Source organism: Dermacentor albipictus, chromosome 1 (assembly GCF_038994185.2).
Source record: "Dermacentor albipictus isolate Rhodes 1998 colony chromosome 1, USDA_Dalb.pri_finalv2, whole genome shotgun sequence".
Classification (NCBI taxonomy): Eukaryota; Metazoa; Arthropoda; class Arachnida; order Ixodida; family Ixodidae; genus Dermacentor; species Dermacentor albipictus.
In genome coordinates, this window is record NC_091821.1 from 58,391,083 (window position 1) to 58,414,767 (window position 23,685).

The 23,685-nt window shown below is 44.0% G+C and overlaps 1 protein-coding gene across 4 annotated transcripts in view; it reads right to left on the minus strand.

Moving 5' to 3' along the window:
• The window catches only part of LOC135899372 (dehydrogenase/reductase SDR family member 12-like), a 29,339-nt gene extending 10,286 nt beyond the window's left edge, over positions 1-19,053 (minus strand). The window contains exons 1-7 of one of the 4 annotated variants that reach the window (XM_065428629.1): positions 18,844-19,053; positions 18,380-18,513; positions 17,923-18,005; positions 17,736-17,834; positions 15,855-15,936; positions 12,858-12,919; positions 3,626-3,824 (exon numbers count right to left, since the gene is read on the minus strand). In XM_065428629.1, coding sequence (XP_065284701.1) covers positions 3,626-3,824; positions 12,858-12,919; positions 15,855-15,936; positions 17,736-17,834; positions 17,923-18,005; positions 18,380-18,513; positions 18,844-18,902 — 718 coding nt within the window. In that variant the 5' untranslated portion in view covers positions 18,903-19,053. Of the gene's footprint in view, positions 1-3,625; positions 3,825-12,857; positions 12,920-15,854; positions 15,937-17,735; positions 17,835-17,922; positions 18,006-18,379; positions 18,514-18,736 lie in introns of all 4 variants that reach the window. The other 3 variants (XM_065428630.1, XM_065428631.1, XM_065428632.1) reach the window with 3 other exon arrangements.
• Between the last annotated feature and the right edge of the window lie 4,632 nt (positions 19,054-23,685).

A 23,685-nucleotide genomic window follows, 5' to 3' on the forward strand; every position in this document is an offset into this window, starting at 1 on the left:
AGGCCAGTTTGCTAAGATAACGGTGAAAATGAGTGCTGGAATCAACATATGTGTGAACACCTAATGCATTTTGCAAAATGCATAATGTAAACTTTAACCCCACAATAAAATCATGTTTTGGCTGAGCACACACTCCTACACAGAAACACTTACTTTATGTCCTAATTGCCGAAAGTACTACTATAGTATTATAATAAAGCTCACTTCTGCCATTTCAACTTGCACTGTGCTGCTTCAGATTACATAACAAGTACCATACATGCACACAGGCTATAAAATGCAGACTGGTAGCTGTAATAAAGGCCAACTGCAGCAAATTATCACTTTGCCTAAACTGGTTATATTAAAGTAGCATATATTATAAATACATGATATTATATATTATATTATGAAATCAAATTCTGAGATTTTGCATGCCGAAACCTGTTGCGATACCTGTTTCTCGAAGCTCAACCGGCGTTACTATTGGGTAGCATAACATTGTCGGCAGGCTGCAGGCGTCCGGTAGACCGTGGCGACCAGGTAGGGACGAGACGATTTCTAGTGCGAAACTTGCACTGTTTATTCAATGGTTGGGGAAAAATGTAAATAAAGAGAATGAATAATGAAAAAGTACATTGCAAGGCCCCTTAAATAGGCTCACTGAAATCGTAGGCAGCATCTTGCTCACGTCAACGTAACGTGACATGCACTGAGTCCCCCTCGTTGCTTTGCAGCTGCTCCTTTTCACCTGGGCGATGTTGTACGTCCTCATTGTTGCTTTTTGGCTGCTCCCACTTTCCTAGGCGACATTGCACTTGCTTGCCTCCGCTGGTGGCAACCAGCGGGTCCGCGATAGGCGGCTGATCTTTTCTTTTAGGCGACGTTGGTTCGCGGAAAGGGTCTCCCCTGGAGTTGGACGGTTCGCAGAAAGGGTTTTCATGCACACACACAAATGGGCCTGTGAACACTGCGGGGCGCCTGCCAGACCGGCAACCACTCGAGACAACCATAGCATATTCGGAATCCATCCTCCGTTTCGATGAGCCATGATGGTTAAGCATCCTTTTATCCCGGGGTGTTACACGCCAACCGTAACAAACCACAATACGATTGCGAGACACGCTATAGTGGGAGACTCCGGGTTAATTTGACTATGTGTACCCAATGCACGGTACACATACGGGCATTTTTTCATTTTGCCCGTATCAAAATGCGGCCGCTGCAGCCCGGATTTGATACCGCACCCTCGGGCTTAGCGGCGCAACGTCAAAGCCACCAAGGTGGGTAGGATTCACTATCAAAGCAATCTTGACAAAGCCTCAGTGCTGAAATTGTACAATTTACTTATTAACAGCCTTTAAATAGCACCTAAGCAGATGCATACACCTGGTGGTTAGTGGATGTGATGCATATCCCAGCACATCCCCTCCGAGATATTCAGCCTGCCACGGCTGCTGCCTAACCTCAGAGGTCATGCCGAGGAGCTGTGCAGGTTTTCGACTTTCTGGGTTCTGCATCATTTTTGACGAGTGCTAACGACTGCATTTTGTTTCCTTCCTTTTTCAGTGTTGGTCACAAAAAGGTCTATTTTTGGTACCTTTTCATGACACACCTATCAACGTATCAAAAAAAGATTTGCATGAAGGCTGTTCTTTATTTACACTATGTTAAACTAGGATTTTTACGTGGTCCAAAATTTCATCAGAGTTGGCCTTTAAATTGTAAAGCACTGCAACGAATGAATTGTATCTGTCACATTAAATAGTATACATTCATGAATTCTATGCACGTGTCTTGAATAGATGAGGACCTCTTTCTATCAGTTCTGCTCTTTCTTTTTTTTTCAACATACTGGCACCTGACTGTGTGAATGTCTTGCAATTGTGACTGCTGCTGGAGTTGCTTAGACTGCAATTTCAGTTTCGTTCTCTAGTGCCTCAAAGCATTCTGGTACCACACTCCTCTGCCCATTTCTTTGTAATGTTGACATATTACCTTATGAAAGTGCAAGCACTTAATATTCTTGCATAAACATATTCTTCAGTTAAATTCAAATTCATGAAGCAATGCAATCGTGTGTTACGTGGCACATAAATACCTAGTACTATTTGCAGTGTAAAAAAAAACTCAGGGACAATTACGATACTCCCTAGTGAAAAATTTGAGCGCAGCTTTATATGTGTTTTTATTTCACAATACAGTGGCTGGCATGGACATTTTGTCTCGTGCGGCACATTGCAAACGGAGCGAATTGTGGCATGACTGCCTTGCTAATTGGGAGATCACGAGAAGCAGTGCATGGGTGATGTGTGGGCGCAATTCGCAGCAGCTGCTGCAAACAGATCTCCCAGACAACACGCACTACTTTGGCACCACTTCATAGCCATCGTCACCGCAGTGCGCATGTTGCATGGCACTACCTTTTTCTTCTCACACTTTGTTATACCCTCCTCCTCTTCTTTTTGCCTCATGCATCCACTGCACCCTCCTCCTCCACTTTCCTTTTCGCACTCTCTTTGCTCTCACCACTTTTTTCATCCCACGCATTTGCTCTTTTATCCGCTGCACTCGTTTCCTCTTTGACGCTGACGCTCTACACAGGAACGGGCACCTATGAGCTGCGCTCTTAAAGCATCGTGGTGTAAATGAGCAGTTGCCACTGATTTCCTGAGTGACACCAACGGGCGCAGAATTGAATACCCACCCAATGAGCCAAAAATGTACTTTCTTTCTAGGATTTCGTCTTCTGCTGTTCCAACTTGAGCATTAGGTCAAGAATAAATCCCCTCTGTCTTAGTACTGTGGTTAACAGTAGTAGAACAAAGAATGTCACTGGTGTCAACGTTTTGACCAGAGCACTTGTCTTTGTCAGGGCAGCAACTGGTTTCCTTAGCAGCATTTATGCCAGCACAGCTCACTATCCACGACCCTCAATGGGGAGGAGGAGCAGAATAAGCTTGTGTGTAGAGTAGGGTAAGGGAAGCCAAAGTGTTAAAAAAACAGGAGGGTGTCTGCTCCTCCTTCTCCACCACTGAGGTAGAAGGAGAGTGAGCTACACGTACATAAATGGCTGCCAAAGAAAGCAGTTGCTGCACAGACAAAGACAAATCCTCTTGTCGAAATTCAATGGCTCCAGCAACATTCCTTGTACGACTACTGTTTTTCACTTTGAGCCTCCATCCTGTGTCTTGTTTGGATCTCTCTTATTGGAGTAATGTGCAATTTGCAAAATATTTACTTTTCATGTGTTTCACTGTCTGCAGGCAGGAGAGGACAATACAGAACATGGCACAGGGGCCTAAACAGATGCTAACCCGTGTTCACAAGCAGCCATGAAATGCACACTGTATGAAAAAGAAAACTTCTATTTATCTGTACTCCATTTTGCTAGCGAACAATGCTTTTACATTACAGTGTTTGTTAAAGCTGTCCTTTTTAAGCGAATACAACAGTTCTAACATACCATCAGACATTACACACTGCAAAGCAGCTCTGATGCAGCCGCCTTATTTGGCCAAAAAACTACTAGACCAAGAACTAAACCAAAAGAGCCACTCAGGTTGTGTGCACCTCAAGTGACTACCAAGGCAATGGTGCAGCGATGTGAAAAATTAACTCTGCAAGTCACTCTTTACATGCATACCCTGGGGTTCAAGCCAGCCTGGGTGCATGGCTGAGAAGTGGATGCCTGGGTAAGTCTCAGCATAGTGTTCCACCAGCACAGCCTGGTGACGCTTAGTCTGTGTGAAGGCTGCCAGCCCATTGAAAGGGAACATGCACTCGAACTGAAGGTCCACTGGGTCCAGCCGCTGCATCAGCAGGCTTCCACAGGTGACCAGCACCTGCATTGCACATTTTACAATAGTGCTATCAGGATTGTATTTCAAGGGGGAAGGGGAACTGAACCCAATTCTACCTTTGCCACTGCTCCTTTAGTAGCTCCCAAGCTCAAACAACTAAGTTACAGCTATTTGCACAAAGTGAAGCTGCAATGCCTTTTTTTCCCCAAGTCATGTATTTCAGGTCTTTGCACAACTTCTGTTATTTGCACTCGTTGTATTCAGCACTATCTTGCTATTACATTATTTTCTGTATGCCTATCATAGTTTTGTAGCCACTCTTGCTTAAATCCATTATAACAGGCTGGCAGTACCCTTGAGGTAAATTATTTTAAATTTAATTGTAACAATAAACTCAATGTCCACAAATTTTAAAAGTTAAAAGAGTGCACTAGGCAAATAGTATGAACTGTTTATTGGTAACAGTTGCATATGCTAGTTGGTAATATTGTTACGTATAAAGATGCACGGGAATGACCATACAGGAGTACATTTGCAAGTGTATATGCATGTAGCCCTCCCTAGAACACACAGCCCATACCAGGTTATAATCTTGTCCTCATTATCTCTTCAATCCTGACAGGCCTCCTGTTGGTCAATAAATAAGGTCGCAATTTCGCCCAAAAGTCAAAGCATCGATTACAATAGCAAATTAGTGCATAGCTATATGCACTAAGGATAGTAGTTTTATCAGCTGCATAAACTTGTAAACATAGGCATAACTAACTAAATTAACAAGCATCGTGTCATGCGCACATAAACAAATATGAACACATCTTACTCGATGATCGCGGAAACCCGCTGTCAAGACACTGGAGTGAGGAAGTATGGCAGCAGCAGCAAGTGAATTGACCTTCGTGCTGCAGCTCGCATCAACACAAACTAAGCCATGGAAACATAACATGCGGAAGACTCTGTCCCCATCGCAGATGTCTTTCAAAATACAGTAGCCCGGAAGGCCACGCGTGCCCACTCGGGCCACCTGGAGCAGAATGTGCCCCCCCCCCCCTCTTCCTACTGCTTTAGAGGTAATCTGCCATGTGTGCAAAGAGTGAGCATGCTGAGAAGGCGTGGCATCATGTTAGCTGTCTTCCGATGCATTTAATATTGCAGTTTGCGTAATCTCGAGTTTCAGTGACTTGTTGAAGCGAGAGGCAGACGAAGCATTCGCTTTCCGCTGCTGGCGCTTTTCATGATAGCGTCGTCCCAGTGCGGGCGACGCTATGAGCTGCGGGGACGGAGTGCATGCGAAAGCGCGGCTGGCTTCACTTAATTCGTACCGCTGATGTGAAGATATTGTTGACTTGGCATGAAACCGTATCATTCGTCACCGACTCCCAAATTCACCATAATAAATTGTTTTCTCATGCAAATTTGCTTTTTTTGAGTGCCCAATAATTCGGAAAATTCTGCGGCCCCTTTCCTTGCAAGAAAAATCGATTGGCGACTGTACTTGTTTGTATAACAGGCCGAATTTCAATGCCACAAAATTTTGATTCACGAAGAAAATTGCCAATTTTACCTACTTCGTTATATGGAGGTTTAGGTGTAATTGCTATCGCAATAGTAACTGTTCCGTAGCATTACGTATGGCGGCGGAAGCACCATCCCGGAGTTTTAAAGGGAGTCTTCAGAACCACAGTGGTAGATTTTGAGCCTTGATACATGAACGACGTCACTGGACAGAAGGAGAGATGACGAGCTGGAACTGACAGGGGCAGGGTAGGTAACAGCTGGAACTGACAGGGTAGGTAACAGGTGTAACCTTCGCTAGAATAGCAGCTTGGGCTTGTTGGTTTTCCATCCTGGTGTTAACAGCGCAAAATGTAGACGGGACACAAGATGAGAAGACGACACCAGCTGGTTCCGTCTTCTCGTCTCGTGTCCTGTCTAGGTTTTGCGCTGTTAACACCAAGATGGAAAACCAACAAGCCCCCAAGCTGCTATTCTAGTGAAATACATTTCTTGTACCTTGGGCCCTTTTCAATGCTTCACTTTCGACTTCCCAGCACAGCACTTGTGGTGTTGTCTTCTCGTCTCGTGTCCCATCTATGTATTGCGCTGTTACGTAACACCAGGTGTAACCTCCTGCAGCACATGGTATGGTGCCATGTACCGGGAAAGGAGCTTTACGTAGAGGCCCACGAGGCGGGAAGGGGACCAGAGGTGTACAAGTGTGCAAGCTGACAGGCGTGGCCAGCCTGCATGATGGCATCACATGCGTACTCGCTAGTGAAGGCGGCAGATGGTGGGAACATAGTGCCGAGAGGTAAAGTTGGCTCTCGTCCCAATAGGTTGAAAGGCGAAAATCCAGCTGTGTCACGACGAGAGCAACTATATGCAAAAGTTACGTAGGGAAGAGCAAGGTCCCAATCACGGTGGTCTGGCAAAACATACATAGTGAGCATGCCTGTGAGAGTGCGGTTCAAGCGTTCCATGAGGCCATTGGTCTGGGGATGGTAAGGAGTGGTCAGTTTGTGTTGTGTGGAACAGGAGTGCAGTATGTCGGAAATTACTTGAGAAAGAAAGTAACGGCCATGGTCAGTGAGCAATTGTCCCTCAGGGCGCTGCGAAGCAATATAACGTCACGTAACAAGAAGTCCGTGACATCAATTGCACAGCTGGTCAGCAGAGCTCAGGTAATTACATAATCAGTAGCCACTGCGGTCCATTTTTTTCCCAATGTGGATGTGGGAAAAGGGCCATGAAGATCTAGTCCAACGTGAAAGGCAAGTTTCGTGGGTATGTCAAATGGCAGAAGGTGGACAAACAGGTAGTATTGGAGGTGTTTTGAGACAGCATAATTCACAAGTGGCCACGTAACGGTGGATGGAGCATGCGAGGCCTGGTGAAAACAAACAGCACCAGACCCGCTCAACGGTGAGAGATACTCCAAGGTGTCCGGCAGTAGGTGTATTATGAAGTTCTTTGAGGACATTCCGTCATAAATGTGTAGGCACGACAACAAGGAGGTCAGGTCCATCAGGTTGAAAATTATGCCGGTATAAGATACCTTCCTGAATAAATTGTGGATGGATGCGTCATTAGGTGATGATTCTAGGCAATTGATTTCTCACAATGAAGAGTCATGGTCTTGTTCTTCATCAATGTGAATCAGGTCCAGCATGGAAAAGATTGAGTTGTTAGTGTCCGCAGCATTCTCAAGGTTGTCGACCGGATACCTGGACAAGCAATCTGCATCCAGGTGCTGGTTGTAGGATTTGTACACAACTGAATATGAAAATTCTTGTAGGCACAGGGCCCAGTGACCAAGCTGTCCGGAAGGATCCTTGAGAGAGAACAGCCAACACAGCCCATAGTGATTGGTAACTACAGAGAAGGGCCATCTACGTAAGTAGGGTTTGAATTTCCTAACCGCCCAAACGAGGGCCAAACATTCATGCTCTGTAATGGAATAATTGCACTCAGCGGCTGATAGGAGGTAGCTAGCATAGGCGAGAACACAGTCATGGCCACGTTGGTGTTGGGCTAGTACTGCACCAACTCCGTGGCCGCCAGCATTGGTACGGATCTCGGCAGGCGCAGCCAGGTCAAAGTGGGCAACTATCGGAGGAGTCGTGAGCAGGCTAAAGAGGTGCGAAAATGCAGAAGCCTCTAATGGGCCCCACGAAAAAGGCATGTCTAGCCTCAAAAGCTCACTGAGTGGCCTCGCTATGTCTGCAAAATTTTTTCATGAAGCGGCGGAAGTATGAGCACAGCTCTAGAATGCTGCGGACATCCTTAGCAGATCGGGGAACAGGGAAGTTCTTGAAAGCGCAGATTGTTCCAGGGTCTGGTGGTACACGATTAGCATCTACAAGATGGCCAAGCACTGATTTGGCGGTGGCCAAAGTGACATTTGGACGAGTTCAGCTGCAGTCCGGCCGAACGAAAAATGCAGAAGACAGCTGAGAGGCGCTCTATACGAGTCTCAAAAGTTGGTGAAAAAACAATGACATCGTCCAAGAAGCATAAACACGTGGACCAATTGAAGCCTCTGAGCGGAGAGTCCATGTGCTCAAAGGTGGCCAGAGCGTTACAAAGTCCGAACGGCATGACCTTGAATTGGTAAAGGCCATCAGGTGTTACAAATGCCACCTTTTCTCGGTCCATATTGTCCACAGCAATCTGCCAGTACCCAGAGCGTAAGACGATGGAGGAGAAATCGAGGGCACTGTTCAGGCAGTCAAGAACATAATCAATGCGTAATTCTATTAAGGTGCCGATAATCCACACAGCATTGCCATGTGCTGTTCTTTTTGACTACAACAGGTGATGCCCAGGGACTGCAAGATAGCTCGATGATGTTCTTGGCGAGCATCTCGTCAACTTCACTATGAATAATTTGACACTCAGGGGCGGACACCCGATATGGGCACCGATGAGTCATGCCTGTGGCTTGGCCCAAGGGGCAGCCCCTAATGTGAAAGATGTCAAGTTAGGAAAGCAGAATGTGGTGTAGTTCTTCAGTCTGCTAGGGTGCTAAGTCAGAAGTGATCATTGACTTTATGGTGCTGACAGGGCAAGAATTGGACTGCTGATGAGTCGGGGAACTAGGAGAAGCAGCCAATGTTAAAGCCTTTGCTTCGCCTCCATCAAAGGCACAAATGAGGGCGAGTGAGATGCCTTTATTTATTATTTATTTTACAAGTACTGCCAGCCTTGTTACCAGGCCTTAGGCAGGAGTAGGCATTTGAAAAAAAAAAACAAGTATGAAATAAGATAAAACAAGATAACAGACACTGAACAAGAATCTGCATAACAAACAACATAAGAGAAACCTTTCACAATCATGATTTGACTGGTAAAAACGAGGGATGAATGCTATGGTTTATTCACAAAGTGCAGAAAGAAAGGATGAAACCGTTGGACAGTCGATAGTTGTGGCAGGTACTGCGTTCCATTCAGAAATTGTGCGCGGGAAAAAAGAATTTTTAAGTGCGTTGGTCCTGCAGGAAAAATCTCTAACCTTTTTGTTGTGATAAGAGCGCGTGCAGCGATGACTAGCCAGTAGGATATATGTTTTATCTATTCCTAATTGATTGTTATAGAGTAAGAAGAGAAATTTCATTCTGTCCTGGTAACGCCTTACTGTAAGGTTTTCCAGTTCTGCAGCTTCTAGAAGAGATGATGGGGATGTGCACCAGCTGTACAAATTGAAAATAAACCTGGCTGATTTTCTTTGGACTGCAAGTGCTGCCTTGTGGCAGCACTTGCAGTGACAAGGTGAAATTCACATCTAGAAGGACAGGAAGGCAGATGCAGTCTGCTACTATAGACAGAACAGTATGGGGTACTGTGATATCGTGGGTGAGGAAGATGTTAGTGATGGGCATCAAAACATAGTCATCGTCAGGAACTGGCAGCAACGACATGAAGTCAACGTAAGTCAACGTCTGCGATGGCAAACGGGCGTACTCAGTGGAACAGAAGCGCCTTGGAGGTGGGTCAGCAGGGTACAGAAGGGGCGAGATCAAGACGGAGGGTGCTGGCTGAACAGTCGATAAGGGCGGAGTGCGCAGCAAAAAAGTCGGCGCCCAAAATCACATCATGCGGGCATTTGGAAAGGACGGTGAATAGGACAACTGTCCGGAAATCAGCTATGCAAACATGAGCAGTGCAAATTCCAACGATGGCAGCTGTTCAGCCATCAGTGACATGGACGACTTCAGACATCAGAATTTTCTTGCGCTTTCGGCAAAAATGAGCACTCATGATAGGAAGGTGTGCTACAGTATTATGTAATGAGTGCAGTGACTTGCACACAGTCAATCTGTACATCCAGGAGGCCCTGTCTGGTAGGGGTCGTCCAGAGAGGATTTTTGGTCGGTTAAAGCATGCAGCGCCGCTTCTAGGAGCTGCATTGCTTAGTTTTCTGTCTGGAAGCATCACAGAAAGGTCGGGGAGGATGGTTGGCCGGGCTAGGGGGGAGTGAGACTGGTGGCATTGGACTGAAGGCAAGCAGTAGTGGGGCTCAACCCCATGTTCTTGAGGGGCAACTTGGTCAGAGTTGGGCATACACGAGTGATAGCGACCAGGTTCAAGTAACTTGAAAAATTAGTCTGTGCTGTAGAATTCTGGCGACTTTGGCAGTGGCGAGAGATGTGGCCGACACGGTGACAATGAAAACACATCGGGAGGTTGCCATGTGGACAGATTCCGGAATTGTGGAGGAAAGTCTGATGTGGGTCGAGGTGGAGTTGCAAAATTTGGCTGAACATCGGAGCGAGAAGCCGAGCAAATGGAGTAGATACCAATATTGGTGATCTCCTGTCAGATGACGGTTTGGATAAGCGGTATAGGAACCGAAGGTGGGCCGAAGGACTTAGGTTGCACAATAGTTGGAGCGGCCACCTCAAGTTCACACCAATACATACATGTAACATTATCGCAGGTGCTGGCCAGGTGAAAGAGATTATCACACGATGACGTTGCTGCAGTATTCGGCAAGTGCTGTAACTGATGTGCGATGCACTGGCTTTTGGCTTGTTCCAAGCAGCGGCATTCTTTAATGATGGTGTCAACAGTTGTAACGTTCGTAAACACAAGCAAGTGCATCGTCAGCAATACCTTAAGGACGTGCGCAACTTTGTCCACCTCAGCCATGCTTTTGTCGTCCTTGCGGCAGAAACCTAAGACATCTTGCATGTAGGTCACCTACGGTTCTGTTGACGTCTGTGCACGAGTAGATAATTCCTTCTTGGCAATGAGCTGTCGACCCAAGGGGTTCCCAAATAAGTCACGAATCTTCTGCTTGAAGCTGTTCCAGCTTGTGAGGTCATATTCATGGGTTTGAAACCATACTCGAGGCGTTCTACCGAGGTAAAAAATAATGTTTGTGAGCATGATAGTATGGTCCCACCTGTTAGCACTGATGCATTCGTACAGGTTCAACCAGTTATCGATATCGGCACCGTCCAGGCCTGAAAAGACGCCAGGACCTTTGGGGGCAAAAAGTGTGCCGAAAGTCGTGGTATGTAGGGCGGCCAGTGTGGTCGAGGTTGATTGCCCGGAAGCCATGGTGAAAACCTCGAGTGAGCTTCCGCTGCGGAGTTCCATGGCGAGGACAGGGACCGCAACCTCCACCAAATATGTTACGTATGAAGATGCACAGGAATGACTATATACAGGTATATTTACAAGTGCATATGCATGTAGCCCTCCTCAGAACAAACAGCCTGTGCCAGGTTATAACATCATCCTCATCGTCTCTTCAATCATGGCATGCCTGCTGTTGGCCAATGAAATAACTGTTCCATAGCAATATCTTTTCACAGTCTCAAACTAAGAAAATTGGTACTAGTATACATTTTAGCAATTTCATTAGTCACTCAGTAATTAGATGCTAAAGAGATCCAGAAGCATTGAGAAGCTTAAGAAACACAAGACTAAGCTGTTTTCCAGATTAAATTTGTTGTTGTTTCCTTAAGCCAGGAAGATGAACCCCTGGGATAAAAATGTACCACCTGGTATTTTTGGTACATTTGGATTAAAAAGTTCATTTATGTGTTTTAAGCTGGAAAGAAAGAGCACATAATAAAGTTGAATGCTATTAAAATGATTTGTGCATGGCACCATAAATATCTTTCGTGTATAGATCACTGTTATATTGTGCCTCTCTCGTAACCCCAATAAGGCACAATAAACACGCTGAAACACTAAAAAGATCCCTCAATGCAGGCTCACAAGATGTTTACTGAAAAGTAATCCTTTCCTTTGGGATGTGTCGATTCATGTAATTATCCACTCATGTTGTCAGGGCCACTAAAAGTTTTGACAATAATGCAAGAAAGCTGCAAAAAATTTAATGTCGCTTTTGCCCCTCTTACAAGTTATCTTCACTCCTGCGGTGACTACACATCTTGATGGAATTTGGCAGACAAAAGGCAAGTGAGCAGCATGAGGAACATAAGGACTTGTGTTCCACCTCGTACAACTTTAAAAAGTAGTGCACCGCAACTATGAGTGCAGCATAATGCGCTCATTGAGTGCAGCATTATGTGCCCATTCATATAGCCCCTGACATCACATGTACTACTATACCAAATAAGCATGCACACTGCTGATGCAGGATGTTCATCATCAAACCCAAAAAAGGGGCTGGAGACACTTAGGTTATTTTGTTATAGAGATAACTTCAGTGCCTATTCTGTGTTGTAGCAGTGCCCACAATACAAATAAACATAAGACATTGGACGGGTTCTAGTTTCCCCAATATTACATAGGTCATTTCACAATACTGGTATTCATTGTAAAAGCATTCACCCATACTGAAACAATGTCACAAAGGTAGTTAAGCAAGTTAGTTACAGCTTAAGCATGGTTAAAATGCATGCAAGCATGCCTACATAGGTGTTCATCTGGGAGCTGGCAGCGCTCTTTCTACTTATCGATGTGATCTGAGAGAAGCTGGATGCCGCCGCACACACTCACGACTCAAAAAAAAAAAATACAAACAACTGCACTGCATCTGAAAGGCATAGCCATTCATGCTAGTGTATTTATAAGAAAGAAACAGATTGGATCATGTCTAGCACTGCATAAAACATGCAATTTTCAATTTTTGTTGCTTCCTTAACATCTCCAGCATCACTTCCTCATTAGTTATCATGGTAAATCACAAAAAGTGGGTACTGAAATTTCTAACCTCGTTTCTGCTATTTGGATACAAAAACGAAGGAACGAGCAATGAAAAAGTGATGGTTCAAGTGCACACCTCCAGCAATGCAATCTCCAGCCAATTCTTGCAGGCTGGCCACTGAATTTGGTGGCCATTTGCTGTTGCCACTACACTGACCTGCCTTGAAAAATTGTAAGCAGCTGTAACGAATTTCTAAATTTTGTCTGTCACCTCCCAGAATAAGTCATATTAGTTTATTAGAAGTGGCATGCTTTTTGCAGCATTTAAAGTGATTGCCAAACGCTTCAAACTGCACTCGCAGCCCCAGATGTAGCTCTGCAAGATAAAAATAATTCACAGTGCAAGCCCATAGAACACAAAGACAAGTGTGAAACAAAAGTTTTGCCTAAGCTCACCACTCGTGGCTCACAGGTCTGGTTCAACAAAGGAATGAGGTTGGTGATCAGGACGTGGACACCTGCAGAAGCATAAGAATAATCATAAGGAGAAAGCAGTCAGTGAGACATACTACAAGGAGGCAAGTGTGATAAGATCTCAATAATGTGATTTTTTAAACTGGACAACAAGTTCACAAACTATGACATGGCAAACAACGATTAAGATAATATATTTCAATATTACAAAGCGTGAACAAATATATTTCGGCAAGCGTTAACATCTCTAAACCAAAATATGGTAACGGGAAATTCCAGCGAGCAAACAAGAAACAGGAATATGCACCTGCGAACTCTCTTGCAAGGTGGTGCCACTGAGATTGGTGCGAGTCCTTATGAGAGCGCTTTTCAAACACTCTTTAGTGCTTCTCCTAACCCAGTACAAAGAGCCATAACACTCCAGATATCAAACATATAAAGTCATTTCTGTATCAGCTAAACACAATGAACAAACAGATGGCAGCAAAAAATTATCCAGATCCCATGCACTGTGGGTATCCATGTCATGTGAAGCATTTTGCAGGTGGCTGGATATCCTGTATTATTTGGTGTTCTACAAAGTGTTACCACATGGACCAACTTGTGTAGGGGTGACCAATTGTGTGCGACAACAACAGGAATGCCATCATTTTTCTCGGATATCCTTCAAACAACCCTCAAGAAGGATGTTGATATAAAAACCTTTTCAATTCTTTTTTGCCTTTAAATAATCATGAACATTCTCTACATGATATGTTTATACTAAGATTTTCCATAGCCTCTGGAAAAGGAGGACGTGTGACAGATATACTATTGCGGGAACATCGTGGTCAACACAATCAATTTTTCTGAAGATTGTGCCATATGTATGTACTGTGTAAACAACTCGGGAGCCTGAATGGATGTCTTTTCAAGAAACATGTGTATGCCTGCCTGAATATTAACTGTGTGCATATAGAGCTTTAGCACTTGTCGAAAGCTACTGGCCTCTTTTTCCCATGCAGTAATTTTTTTTAATGTATCTTAATGAGTGGAGCATCATGATCATGTGTTGGGGGACCCTGGTTTAAATTTTGATTCCTGGTTCATATCTTGGTCCCTGGTTCAAAAGTTGGACATATTTTTTATTGAAGAGGCCAGAAATGAGATGAGACAAGAACCTACCAACCACAATGTACCTAATATGAGGGAAAGACTGCTTTGCATTAGAACAACCGAGAGAAAAAAGCACTAATGTATTTCATTCTTGTACTCTGACAAACTCATAAAAAAGACTCGTGAGCTTGATACTATAAGGTCCAATAAAGCAAAATTGGGAGTTTTCAAATGCTAAAAAAGTTGCTTTGTTAGCTGTGTGTGAAACTTATTATGGTACACTTGGCTAGGACTGTGCTCTTTAAGAATTTTTAAAGAAAGATATTTAGGCCAACACACATAGTCTATCCTTTTTGTAAGATTATATGACCCTGCAAACATGAGGCACATGGTAATGTTCTAAAATGCAATAAATTTGGTGAAGCATTCTGATATTTACTTACATACTTAAGACTGAAATGCAAAGCTGAAGACAATCATTACTGCAAACAAATCTTGCCTTACCCAATTTCCATGATGAGCACTTGGTATATGACACACATAGTCTAAATACACATCCTCATTAAATAAGCAGACACATTCCACAAGCTGGTGTCAATATACAGAAAGTGGCTGGTAATAAACCAATGCCAGTATGCAATATGCAGAGATGAAAACCAGTCACGTATGCTCAACAAAAATAGTGAACAGTCAACACATGTACAAATTCTTGTGGCTTATCATGAGCTCTAGGTTCTTGGTTTACAAAAATATGCAAACGAAATATTAACAGCTGCTAATATTTGAAAATGGATGGACATGCACAATGAGCATTTTCAAAAATAACATTCTCTTGGAGACTATTTAGGAAAAGAGGTGAAATTCTGACGTACATGTACGATTCAAATAAATTTTTGACCATTAGCTGATTTGAGTGTTGCTTGTATCTATGCAAATATACTTTATTCTACTGCAAGCTGTTAAAAAGCTATCAATATAAAAACTTCAATAAGTGTGTTTAACTTAGAGAAACTGCCATTTCGAAATATAGCAAGCTTCCTCAATTTTATCCAGCAACTAATTACAGATACGTTGACAGCACACGAATATGGAAAGAAGCAATGACATTAAAGTTTGTTTCACACACGAAAAAAAAAAGGAGAAAAAGCACGCCTACATAGCTCAGTTTCTTTCACCATTACTATATAGGCACAATTATGCACTGAACAAGAAAATATCAACTTTAGCCAAGAAAGTAGCTAAAAATTTTGCTTCATGAATATGGTGTTAAAACAGTTCTCCAATAGAGGAAAATTCTGCAGAAAATCACGGAAAAAAAAAGAGCATGTGCCAAGTTTAAAACAAATAAATACCATAATATATCCAAGATGTGTACACTCAAGAAAGGCCTCCTCAAAGCATGTTGGAGCTCCCTCTGCAATTCAACAGTGTTCTGTGGTTAGCCTTCATCTTTATCTGGTAGCACGCAAGCCGTTGACTGATCACACTTGGGCTCACGTTATCCGCACACATCTTCACTTTGCACGCTCAAAACACATTCCATTTTCCAAGTTCCAATGCCTTTTTGGACTGTGTTGAATTCTAGGCATGTCTTTTTTTTTTTAATAGAATTTGCATACATGTCGTTGCACACTATATATTAGCACACACAGCCATAACTAAATGGAGCAAGGTTCCGACAAGGGTGCCCATTCCTTTTTCATGCAGCTTGAATGTGTTTGCATAATGGTGTTCACCAATATCCTTTCCGCAATGCAGATAGCAGGCTCAAGTGTAACGGCAAGCAGTTATTCATTCTCGCCATTACAAGCAAGTCAGTATAATGCTGCACAAGGCAATAAAAATCTATCACAAAAGGAGGAAATGGCAGTTTTTAATACTCACCAAGTGTGTTTGTGGCAAAGGTTTTTTCTAGACCATCATCCCCAATTTCCCTGTTTTGTGTGATTGTTGAAGCACAGTTCACCTGTGTTGGGTTATACATGACACAACATGAAAAAAATTTACAAACACATTTATCAGCTACAAAACTGCACATTACCATTATCTGTTCACTGCACACATGGTGGGGGCAAAATTTCATTTCTTCGATCACAAAGTGCAGTGCAAAACATTTAAACAAGTCCATCAAAGGTATAGCTGTGTGGTTTGGTAAATAGCATAGTAAAAAAAATAATAATTACGATGATATGATGACACGGATGTACAGAGGAAATTCTCTGAATGACGCAGTGCTATGCAGATGTCTCAGGAATTTTAGGAACTTAAATGGACACTGAAAAAGAAGGTTAGGTTGTGCTGGACTGGTAAATCATTCTGAAATATCAGAAATGTCAGACCTTTCCATGAGTGGAGTTCTGGTAAGCCAGAAAGAATTGAAATAACAAAATATGGCCTTGGAAGTTTCTGCTCCTCTGGACATTGCAAGATCTAGATAGCATCCAATCAGAACTAGTTAAAAAATTTCACAAACAAGGACTACAGTGTATTATAAAGGAGCCAGACTCAACCTAATGTGTTTTGAGGACTCTTTCCAAAAAGTAAAACGAACAGCACAAACACACAAAGATATTTTGAAACAAATGACACCATAGTAATGCACTGTCACTACAGTTTGGCTGAGAAATCCAAGAATGCAAACTTTGCCATCCATTTTATTCACTAACAATCAACCTTTCTCAGCTAAATGCTTGCACAAGTATTGAATTGAACTTAAAGTATCAACACAGAATGCGTGTTGTTCTTCAGTAATCACAATGCCATAACAACAGGCCCAATCTCCGCTTGAGTCTCTAAAGGATGCTTTGCAAGACTAATCTGCCTTGTTGCTCTTCTGCGTCCCTCGAAAAGATGGACATAAGAATGTCAGTGATAAATGGCAAGCAGTTCTTGGTCAATGACAATCAGCAGCATACATTCAAAGAGAACATATGTGGGGACCAACAATTCAGAATTTTGTTACATTTGGTGGCTTCTGGGGCATTTTCAGTCACTCTTGAGCCTTAAAATGCTTTCTAGTGTCCAAACTTTCCCTGAATAAGACACCAAAATTGATGCACACAATTGATGTGGTATTTTTCACAGGCAATGCTGCTTGATTGTGCGAGGCTGCAAAATCTTGTCTGTGAGACATGGCAGGTGCCTTTAATAGTGACAGAAACAGTGTATAATACCATGTCCTATAGTAGCATAAAAATATTCAAGTGGGAAAGCTGCACCTAACAACATGCTGTTCATCACAGTGTGGAGCTACACAAGTCCTATGGTGGACCCAGAGCTGGAGCAAAGATATTAACTACGTTAAGTTAATTTGGAAACACACGTACCTACAGAAAAATAGAACCCCTCAATGAAATTTTTTGAATCATTCATTATATGCGAGCTAACAAATGAAAAGTGCTATACTCATTACTTGAAGCAGACAAAATTTACTGTGCCAGTACAATTACTGTTGATTTATTTTCAGCATGCATGATTCTCAGCTCTCATTTTTTTTTTTTCGTAAGTTAAAAGGAAGATGCTGACAAATGTAACTAGCGCTACTGTAGGAAAATTGTTCAAGATATTACTTCTAGGTAAAAGTGACAATAAGTAAAATGTTGTTGCAGACACAGCTGACATTAAAGTTATATATGCCTGTGCCACATGTGTGGTCTTGGTTCCTGTAAATTATGTTGGAACAGAACTGCTTGTTGGCCTAGTTGGGTCACACATATTAAGCACCTGGAAAGCAACAAAGGTAAATGTCAAGCAACAATTTCTTACCAGAACATGCAAGATTTCATGGTCTTGCTTAAATTTTTTTGCAAAACTGAAGACATCCTGGGGGCGAGACATGTCCACTATGTGCACAACAACTGTATTCTGTAAAAATAATGTAGCAGTGCTGCATTAATATTTCATGACAAATGCATAATGCGTGAGAAATATTTGTATACCGGCAAACGCATACCTCATTTTCTGTTATGTCAGTGATCGTTTTCCTCAAAACTTCCGCCTTCTCTTCATCTCTGCATACGAGGTGCACTGTACCACCTGTTTGAAAAAGTTTCGTCACATGCTTGATAGAGTCGTGCTTTCTCGGCACACCTTGGCCAGTCCCCCAACGCGGAAACGTGTCAACTTCAACAACGACAACAACAACAACATACAACGAGTCCCATATATCAGCGAATTAACGTACATTTTCTACAATGTCGTATCATTGCCAGCTCATGGTGCCCGCGTTAAAATTTTTCTAGCTCAGCACGTGTGATTTATGGGCACAGGGTCTTACAGAGATGAATGCCTTAATTAACCTATACAATACTTGACAGATATGCTAATAACTATAGTTCGAAGCTTCGATCAAATATCAGCGGGTGATTCAAATTTTTTAAAAGATACGTACAGTAACATGTATGTCCCACCTTTTTGCGCAAGTTGGATAGCAACAACCTTCCCAAGCGTACCCGTGGCACCGGTAATCATGAAAACTTTACCGGTGCAATCAACGTCCAAGTCTGGGAGGTTGAACGTTCGGCAAGCAGACCGAAACCCGCTCCTGAAAATTGGAGAGCAAGACAGAAAGGCCCGCACTTCATTTTATGCGATAAAATTTATTGGCACAAATAATGCGGTCCAAGAGACCGAGTTTGGTATGCTACGTGGTAACCGTACGTGAAATAACGAAACGTATTTACGTACGCGGACACGCCCAAAACGCGCGATTGTTAAGCAGAACTGCAACCCATCCGCGCTATATAAGGGTTGGCCGTAAAACATACTTTGTAAAAGCATGCTCCTCTTCAATGCATCGATTCCATAAAGGTCAAGAGAACTGTAAACTACGCCATGCAAGTGTCACACCAGTATGCCCACGCAGCTTTCTTACCTGCTGTACTCTTTCATGCCCTTCGCAAACCAAAATACGTTCCTGTAGAGGGACGTCATAGTTGACTACATTCAACTATGAGTACAAAATAGGTCAGTAGTGAGCGACAGCTACACAGACACTGCAAACTACACTTGTCTCAAGAGTTTGCATATCTCCGTGCCATCCGTCCAACAGCAGACGGCTTTAAGCCAGGCTCATGGTAGCCAGATTGCTAAATGAAATTCGCTACGTGACGCAAATGTGGGAGAGAATTAGGGAAGTAGGCACGTGGCTAACAAAAGGCAGCAGCGGCGGAAGCAGCACCATGTACTTGCTTCAGAGTCACATATCTTCAAGAATGTCACGTTCGGCAGCCGTAAACCGCGAGCCTGCCCCATGGTGATCTAATAAGAACAGAATGCAGTCGTCGTGCCAAAAGACCGCATAGACCGCATCGCTTGTGCAACGGTTCAGAACTATGGCAGATAGCACAACTCTAAACGTTTATCTAAATTACTCGATGAGGCGGGCGGCCATTACTTCTACGAGAAATCAAAATCTTCAATTGAATTATTAACGTATTTACGCGAATCAACCTTTTAAATAATTAATTTACGCCACGTATTTCAATCTACGAGTTATAGCAGCTGAGTTCGCACGGCGTATTCACTTGGAACGAATTCTCTGGACAGCACCAGTTCCGAGATATTAATTTTGAATGCGTCTGACGAAAAGAATTGGCCCTTCGCTCTGTAGAAGAAACCTTGTGGTTTAAGATCCTAAACCAGAAATTTTCTTCTCCCTGTGCATATTGCAATTTATTGCATATTTCAGTTGGGCTTCACCTTTCACTTTTGCCATTTTTCTTATTTCTTGCTTAACTGTACTGTACAGGGGTTCACAAGTGTCATGTACGTATCTCATGGCGAATTCGGCAAATCGCTCTGGAGCGCACCGGGGCGGCGACGATTGGATGAAAGGGCGCATTGGGGCGCCCCAGTTCGCACCGCTGGGATTTGCCGAATTCACCATTATTTATTTCTGCGCTTAGTGTCATTTTACAACCTATATTGTTTATCTTTACAAAAGCCACTAGTGCCGGCTATAAAACAAATATTACCTTTTATCAAACGTTTATAATTGTGTTTCAAACTTGATTCCACATCTCAAACGTTAAAAGAGGGTCCTACAAAAGTAGACAACTGTTTCAACCTATTTAAAAGTGCACGATAAAATTTTCGATTAATCAATTAATCGATAAAAAGCCCTTCATCGAAATCGATTAACCGATTAAAGGCTAAAATGATGAATGATTAATCGAACAATAAAAATATAATCGACCACCTCTACGCTAGTTAAGACAAAGAAAGAGTGCGTCAGTGTTTGAAATGAAACTCGCCTCCTGCAGCAGCATGGCGAAGTGATATTTCGATTTCTCCCATCTCCTCTAATAAAGAACCAATTTGAAAAACTCTCGCGGTAAAATGCTTTCTACACAACTTACAGCGTGAGGGGCACTTTAAGTTTGTCAGCGCCACACGCAATGGTGCAACAATATGGTGTCGTTTTGAGCCCCCATGTGGAGTGACAGATCAGCGTGCACAACCGCCAAATCTTTGTATGTCAGCCGGTATACCGCTTATTGTGTCACATTCCGGCAATTAGTCCCTTTGCGGGGAGAGACCAGGATTAGCCCGCGCGTCCGCGCTAAATTTTGTCTCTGCGTTGTAGAGCCGTACACACGACCGTACATTTCTCCAGCTATTGCGTCAGGGCTTCTCATTCATTACGGGCGAAATTGCAATGTCAGTATAATTATCCTTAAGTTTGGTTTGGTTTGGTGCCTGTAGTTATAGCACAACCCACTACGGGGGATTGGCCATGAATCGGGCGGCAGTGGGTTGAAAAAGAATAAATACCTAAATAGGATTTCTTTCTTTTTCTTTCTTTTTTACTTAAAATGAGATATTAAATGAATTCTAATCGTTAATAATAATTTTCATGCTATAGTTTCTTAAATTTAGAAGTTAATATTTTTGGTTTCTTGTTGTGACAACTTCGAAATTGTCAATTCACTTCGTCTTTGTCCGGATTCGTGGCTAATGTGCTCGCACTGTGGGCATATGCGCCATGTACATGCAGGACAACGACAACGAATGACCGCGAGCTCGCGCTCTGCCCGTCTTTCGTCCATCATGGTAAAGACGTGATCCGTTCCTGATCGTTGGCAATGGCGTCATTCCGAGACGCACGTTTGAGTGCTGCCGAAGAACGCGCCGTAAGAATGTGCGAAAAGATCGACGCCAAGCTGGAGGAGTGCATGGATGATTCCTCCAGTGAGACTATACAGACGATATGCTCAAGTACGATGAGGGAGGAGAGGAGGAGGAAGCCATCAGACAGGAGGAGATTCAGCGTGAAGAGCTATACATGAAGCTCAAAGAGCAACAGGAGAAGCTACTATCGGTCCTCATGCTTCGACTTGTGCTGGCTGAGTGTGAGAAGGCACTTCTAGAGAGCCTGGTGGCGTCAGCCGCGGCTGTTGAAAAAGGAAACAGCACGTAGTACCCCGCTACTAGACCGAGTGATCAAAGCCTGTCCCTGCCATAGGTTCTTGTGTGTGCTGGGACACAGCGGCTAGACCGAGTGAGGAGTCATGCGATTCGCTGAACATATCGACCATTTGATGGAGCACAAGTTCAAGAACCTCTCCGAGTACGTAGCAGGTCGACATACCATTGTCTCCTTCAACGGACAGGTGGGCATGTTAAGCCAGATTGTGGGAGGGAAATGAAAGCTGTTGGTGCGGAGCAGCATGACGGATGCGCAGAAAAAGCGGCTCGCCACGTATCGATAGCAAGAAAAAGCCGCCAAGCCGGATCAGCGCGTTTTGGTCGAGCAGGACGTGCTGGAGTCGGGCGGCACCGCTTTTGCGAAGAGTCACCAATAGTTCGCCGTCGTCATGCGCCACGCTGTTATGATTGTTATGATTATGATTGTTATGATGAGTCGGGCAGGAATTAGAAGATAGCTGGACCATGCCGTCGTTCAACTTATCCACGCCGAGGACGTTGATGAAGGGATGGACTGCTTCTCATCGAGAACGAGGAATATGGGTTTATTTACAGTATTTATATCAGTCTAACATGACTGTTTGAGAAAGTACATCAGTCTAACATGACTGCGTGAAAGAGAGTGTCCTGAGCAGCCGCACAAGAGCAGTTTATAAACCCTCGGTCCTCCCCCGATACCCAGGTGACGGAAACCGCCGTCCAAGCACCGTAGGCGAGTTGAACAGGCACAGTAGGGAAGACGACCCGGCACCGTATAGGGCATTTATTCCACGAACTGCAGCGCGCCCGCCGGCCGCCCATTGTCTGGCGTCTTGGTCGACGCGTAGGAAGGGGTGTCAGTAGACGTTCCCGCGGCTCAGTAACAATAGTTGGTCCGCCGAGCCCGTTTAGTTGCAATGGCGACTTCGTCAAACTCGGCTCCAGCGACGGAGAGCCAAGGACACACGTATTGTTGTTCACACACAGTCGACTTTGTCACGCCGTGCCTAGAGGTGTGCGGCGACGCTCCCGCAATGTTGCCTCCACAGTCGCAACTGGTTGGCAAAACTTGCACTGTAACTGGCCGTTGTTAACAGCACCTCCATGGCCCGGAAAATATCGACTGTCTAGCACCCGCCGTGGTTGCTCAGTGGCTATGGTGTTGGGCTGCTGAGCACGAGGTCGCGGGATCGAATCCCGGCCACGGCGGCCGCATTTCGATGGGGGCGAAAATGCGAAAACACCCGTGTGCTTAGATTTAGGTGCATGTTAAACAACCCCAGGTGGTCGAAATTTCCGGAGTCCTCCACTACGGCGTGCCTCATAATCAGAAAGTGGTTTTGGCACGTAAAATCCCATAATTAATTAATCGACTGTCTAGCGCTGACAACCGCTGGGCAGGAAGTAGCCAAGGGTGATGCCTTGGCTCGCAGCGACCACTTGTGTAACGATGTCACCGCCCCAAAACATCCAACAAGGACAGGCAACTGCAAATTTTAAATGAACCCCACAACACGGCTCTGCGCCGAGATGACGTACCTTGGCTCTCACTTTAGACCCGCTAGGCTTCAAAGAAAACATAAGTGCAGAAACAAAAAATGCTGCATTTCGCTATGCCAATTTTTGAAGCAGTTTCGTGCTTACAAATTCAGCAATCATGGAGGGAATCCTGCAAAATGAGAGGGGATCTTCTTGGCTTAACAAAATTAACGCTAGTAACCCTAAAATTTAGGCCGAACCCTCAAACGCAGAATTCAAATTAGTCTGCTCAAACCATCCGCATTGCTATGCAACTTTCCCTTCTTATATCTAACAGAGAAGTCGTACTCTTGGAGAGTGAGACTCCATCGGAGCAAGCGGCCATTTTTGTGTGACATTTGATTGAGCCACGTCAGAGGACAGTGGTCGGTCTCGAAGATGAACTTCGTTCCGTACAAGTAACACGACAACTTCTGGGCGGCCCAAACTAAACAAGCGCATTCCTTCTCTGAAGCGCTGTAGGTTTCCTCTCTTACATTTAGTTTACGGCTGGCATAGAGGATAGGATGCTCCTCGTTATCGTCGCCGACCTGACTAAGTACCACGCCCATACCTCTGTCGCTTGCGTCGCATTGAACTATGAATTCCTTTGTGTAGTCTGGCGCACGAAGCACAGGGCGAGAAACCAAAAGCGTTTTCAAACTTTGGAAAGCGTTCTCCTTGTCCTTATCCCAGTGTACGTTACTCGGTGCTCCCTTTCGGAGGGCGTCTGTTAATGGACTTGCCAATTGCGAGTAATTCGGAATGTACCGTTGATAGTACCCCACAA